This window comes from Vipera ursinii, assembly GCF_947247035.1.
Source record: "Vipera ursinii genome assembly, chromosome: 11".
In the NCBI taxonomy this organism is placed as follows: domain Eukaryota; kingdom Metazoa; phylum Chordata; class Lepidosauria; order Squamata; family Viperidae; genus Vipera; species Vipera ursinii.
The window spans coordinates 18,794,613-18,799,960 of NC_139524.1; the positions used below are offsets into that span (position 1 = coordinate 18,794,613).

General features: G+C 43.5%; 1 protein-coding gene across 1 annotated transcript; it reads right to left on the reverse strand.

Annotated features, from left to right (window-relative positions):
- Positions 1 to 797: 797 nt before the first annotated feature.
- On the reverse strand, positions 798 to 4,875 carry CIMAP1C (ciliary microtubule associated protein 1C; the record flags this gene model as incomplete). Its single annotated transcript, XM_083371094.1, has 4 exons — positions 798 to 1,276; positions 2,181 to 2,294; positions 3,694 to 3,804; positions 4,746 to 4,875. 4 exons carry the CDS (start codon positions 4,873 to 4,875, stop codon positions 798 to 800), a joined length of 834 nt encoding a protein of 277 aa, XP_083227220.1.
- Positions 4,876 to 5,348: the final 473 nt, after the last annotated feature.

Here is a 5,348-nt window from a genome sequence, read left to right on the forward strand (position 1 = left end):
GCTGTCCAGATTTAGTCCAAAATCGTAAGACGAGGGTGCCATCTTCTGGACAAGGTCTGTAATCCAAACAGTAAACTTCATATTGTATATTCCTTGGTGTTGAGTGTACTTTCTGAACTACAATTTCCAGGAGGCCAAGGCAACTTGGCCAATGGTGTGGGCTGCTGGGAAATGTAGTTCAGCATCTTCTTGTAGTTCAACTTTTGGGCATGCAGATAGCCCCAAGTTATTATTGTTATTCCTCAACTGATGTTTATGCATTTAGACAGAACCTTAAGATGAAACAATTCAATTCAATCTCTAGATTAAATAATCAAATTCCTTCCCCGAAATGGACAGCAGAACCCAAGGCCCAGGAGAACCTCTGCACCAAAGAAGGCATGCTACCGACTTATTATCTACAAATTATTTTATTGCACTTTAAATGATCACAGAAAAAGGACAATTTGTCTCCCTTCTCTTAAGAAACCTTTTCCAACCATAAATCCACAGGGAAGGGAAAAACAATAGATAAAGTCACTTTCTTGAAAAAAATATTATCATTAGATTCCAGAAGGATGAGAAAGAAGATGGGAAGAAACTTGGCCAGGATTTTGCAAAGGAGAACTTTGCTTCCATAGACTGAAAAATGACCCGCAGCTCCAAAAGAACCATCATCCACAACTCCTTAACACACACTCTCACCTCACCCTGCCCAGCAGCTGCTTTGAACCTAGCACACGAAGCTCTCCCGGGATGAGACCTTCGGCATCTGAACCTTGCTGAAGATCTTCTTGTCTTCCACTTGTGGCCCACGCTCATTCCTGGATGAGGCAAACCGTAGGCGTGCCATGGGCATATTCGGAGTGGCGAATGCCCAGACTGAAGCACGGGGCTCTGGGCTTGTGGAGGGTGACCCGTTCTGCGCTATAGTCCAGCGGGCCCGGCGTATGCTCCTTGCTGGAAGGAATGAACCTTTGAGACATTGTATAGGAAGGCTGATGTCGCAAGTAAACATCTGGCTCTGGAATAGTGTAGGCGGCTGGACCAGGCCCTTTCCTCACCACATAATCTCGTCCGGGAGCAATGGAAGTGATCGACAGGCAGGGAGCTGCCCTTTTATTGGGCACCTTGGTGCCCACAGTCCCAGGCAGTGCATATTTGTTGGGAGCTGGAGTTGGGTTATTCAGCCAATAGGGCGTTCGAGCACCTATGGTATACACTGGAGCATTCGGTTCATCAATGGGGTGCAACTTCTCCACGTGATACTCGTTCGGAGCGGGAGTTGTCTCTATAGCTAGGAAGCCGGAGAATATTATTATTATTATTATTATTATTATTATTATTATTATTATTATTATTATTATTATTATTATTATTATTATTATTACTATTGGCAATGACTCTAAGGGAATAACAGAACTGGAAGGGACCTTGGAGGTCTTCTAACCCCCTGCGCAAGCTCTGAAATGAGACGGGGTCTTCTGCTTGAGCTGTGTGTTGGATTCGAAGACCTCCAAGGTCCCTTCCAACTCTGTTATTCTGGAATCCTGCAATCCCATTTAAAAGAACGATCCTAGTTCCTGTAAAAGAGGACAGCCTTGGTGGAGCAGTGGGCTAATGCCTCCTTAAGTAACACCAGCTGCCTGCAACTAGTGCAGGTTCGAGTCCCACCAGGCTCAAGGTTGACTCAGCCTTCCATCCTTCCGAGGTAGGTAAAATGAGGACCCAGATTGTTGGGGGCAATTAAGCTGACTTTGTAATAATGCCGCTTGGTGGGGGGGGGGCGAAAGCCCTAATAAGCAGGCGTATACATAGAATGAAGGCTATTGCTAAGCACATTGATTTGTGCTTTAGATTGTAAGCCGCCCTGAGTCTTCGGAGAAGGGCGGGATATAAATGGGATTTTTTTTAAAAAAACACTTAGGTCTGTTGTTGGAACTAGTAATGAGGCCAAAGGAAGTGAATGTGGGGATTCCCCATCTTGACTAAGATTGAGCTTGGCGTTCCCAAGTTTTTCCAGAACTCTTGACGAACAGCATAGCAAGAAGTTACGTATCTTTTCATCGCAACCATGATTTCGAAGACTGGCCACTTTTGACATTGGCTGGGAAAAGGTTTGTTTCATTCTCAGGATTTTTTCTCTCCCCCCATAGCTTCACCCCATCCATCAATGGAAGCATCTGCTACTTGCAACTTACTTGTGCTCTTTCCTCGCTGTTGCATGAAGAATGATACCGGCCTCCATATCCCTAAGCGGGAAACACTAGGATCCACATAGTAACAAGGCCCAGGGCTCTCCAGCACCATGACTGCTTGCAAAGGAAAGAAGAATTGTCTTAGGAAGCCAGACCTGGCTTTCTGGATTACTTCATGTGGTTCTAATGACCATCCATTTATCTAGCTACCAAAATGCTTGAGGAAGCAGGAAAGGCCGCTTTCCAAATAATCTGGTCACAGTCTTTCAGGAGGCAATTAACTTCTAGCTGGGCTACCGTCCTAAAACTGCAGATTCGGGAAATGAATGAATCAAAACAGCTCTTTATGAGTCATCTGCTCAAGAAAGGAAACCACTCAGTCCACTCAACTCCCAGCAGGTGGCCATCCAATCTTTTTATCAACTTCTAGCAAAGAGAATCGAGCATTTTCCCAGCCCTTTAGAAAGTCTGCTGTAATAAATTCTCAGTAGGACTTTATTTTCGAAACGATTTTGGGAAAATAGCCACTGCTAATCATCAAAAGATATGGAACACATGGCTTCAATATTATACCACTTTCTTACTCTGTTGCCAAGTCCAACTGAACATCCCGTTTAAATCAATATGGACTGCTCTCACCCACAGATCCCTGATTATTCTGATCAGTCTTCCAATTGTTTGTGAACTGCAGCTCCTGTCAACCCTTAGCATTAGTCAAGCTAGGAATTGCTGGTGAGAACTAAAGTTCAACAGGTAGAGGGGCCACAGGTTGATCATCCTTCACTTAGATCACTCCAAACCTGGCAACTTTAAGACTTGTGGACTTCAACTTCCAGAATTGCTAACTGAGGGATTCTGGGAGTTGAAGTCCACAAGTCTTAATGTTGCCAAGTTTGGAGACCACTAACTGAGATAAACTCAGAGGTCTTTCTCTAGGATTTCAGCCATGCAAGATTTGGTTATGAATAAAGGCCACTTCAATCATAACCTCATTACACTGAGAATGCCTTCTGAAGAAGCCCCAACGGAGTCTTCCACCATGTCTTTAAGACCTCATTTTCTCTAAAGCGTTGAAAAGAGCCACTTAGAATGTGTGAATTGCGTCATTGATCTGATTTCATTCAGGATTAGTTGAAGATTCTGTTTGAAATACATATGACAGAAAGGTTTGACACTGTATGTTTGCTTCTGGACTGGGTCTTTTAAACCCCCAAAGTCCTATTTTGATTTTTGCTATGAAGATGAGAATAACAGGATGTAGTTTATGTCCTGGGCTATTACTCCCATTCAAATGGAGACTTTAAAAAAAAAAGAACAAAGGCATTTTGGTCACAGATCTTCTGAGTTCGGTTCATTTTGGGCCTGAAAACATAGTACATCTCAGGAATACAAAGTGCACAATACAGGCAAAGTTTGCTTGGTGTGGTGATTAGGACACATGCATTCATGATTAGCATGAATCAATAAGAATCCTTTGTAAGTTTCTTTAGGATCCAGAATCCTTTTCTCTGCTTACTTTTTGGGCTGGACTTCACCCGCATGGTAAAAGCTGGCTCAGCATACTTAGTGCAGTCGTGATTCTTAATACCAGTACAAGGTTGTCGGTTATACTTCCCAGGTCCTGGACCTAAAATGGAGTCAAAACCATCAGCTGATCATGGAACTCACAACCAGAGAACCAGAGAATGCTTTCCTAGAAACACAACAGGACAAGTGTAGTCACACTCAAAGTCTTGGCAGAAAGCAACAGGAATTGATCTGATCATTCTTTTTAGGGAGCATCATCCAAGTTATCTAGGGAACATCTCACTTTTCCTGCAAGCTCAATTTTGGCAACACTGTGCCCTGTTGGGTCATCATTTCAGAGATATTTCCTTATCTAAACAAATAAACAGAATGACCAAAGACAAGCAAAAATCCAGTGGGAGCAAGAGTGACTTCCAACTTCCCGCTGGCTTCCCCATTGACTTTCCTTGTGAGAATCTGGCAGGGAACATTGGAAATCTTCCCTGCCCTTCCCTTCCCTTCTTGGCAGGCAGATAAGTGGCTGCCGCTAGATGGGGAAGGAAATGAGGGATTGCATGACTGGCTGGGAAACTGTCACAGAATGTCAAAAACAAAGATCACAGCAGCAGTGCAACAGCAGCCAGTAGCACTGAAGCAGCCACAACTTCCCCAAATTTCATTCCCTCAGGAGTCATGGGTCCCAGATTGTGGCTTCCCATTTGAGGTACCTTGATTAAAAAATTGTTGCCCTATGACGCACTGTTTTTCCCAGTTAGAAGTCACAATGAGAGTTGTATTAGTCTATAGTACGGTATGCTTTCCAGAAAATAAACATGATATCTCCTTTCCTTTTCCTGTACTTAGTTTGTTAGTGGTCTCATCCCATAAATCTGAGCTGGGCAGATGAGGTGAATGCACAAATAAAGCAGTGGGCTAGATTGGATCCAGTGACTGCAGGCTGACAATTCTCTATTTGTGGAGACATCAAGTCTCTCCTCTCCTGATCATTAGGAACACTCTTCTATTTCATCAGCTTTTCTTTTCCCATGGCACCCAACTCACCTTTATATTTGGCACTGATTAAGGCGTACTTTTTCGGTCCAACTGGTGCTGTAGCTGGATTCGGAGACGAACCAGGCTTGATGAAGTAGGTAACTTTCTGATCGCTTTTTTTCAATGCAGATGTTGCCATTGGAATAACAACGCTACGCTCTGTGAGGAGGGAGGTTGTAGGTAATGCACCACTAAGTTCCCTGTGCATAAAATGAAACTGAGATGACTTGAGTACATGCAGATCTGGAACCCCAGAAGCTGGGGTCAGGGCAGAAGGGATCAACAAAAGCAAGATGACAGCCAGAATGCTGATCAAATCCTCACCCGACACAAAAGATTCGGGCTTCCTTAACTGCCCCTTGACTCCACCCAATCTCCAAGTAATTGATTGAGTTCATTACAAGATGCAAATCTTTCATTATAAGCTACAGATATGGGCCGGGCACCCTGGAATCAAGTAGTAACTGTCTAGACTAGGATAGTTCAGATACGTTGAAGATCAGTTCAGATAAATGGACGATGAATGTAGATAAGGTAAGAAGAAAAAGATTTACATGGGTGTTGAATATAATTTCAAAAATGTGAATAACCATAAGGTTGAAGGAGATGAGA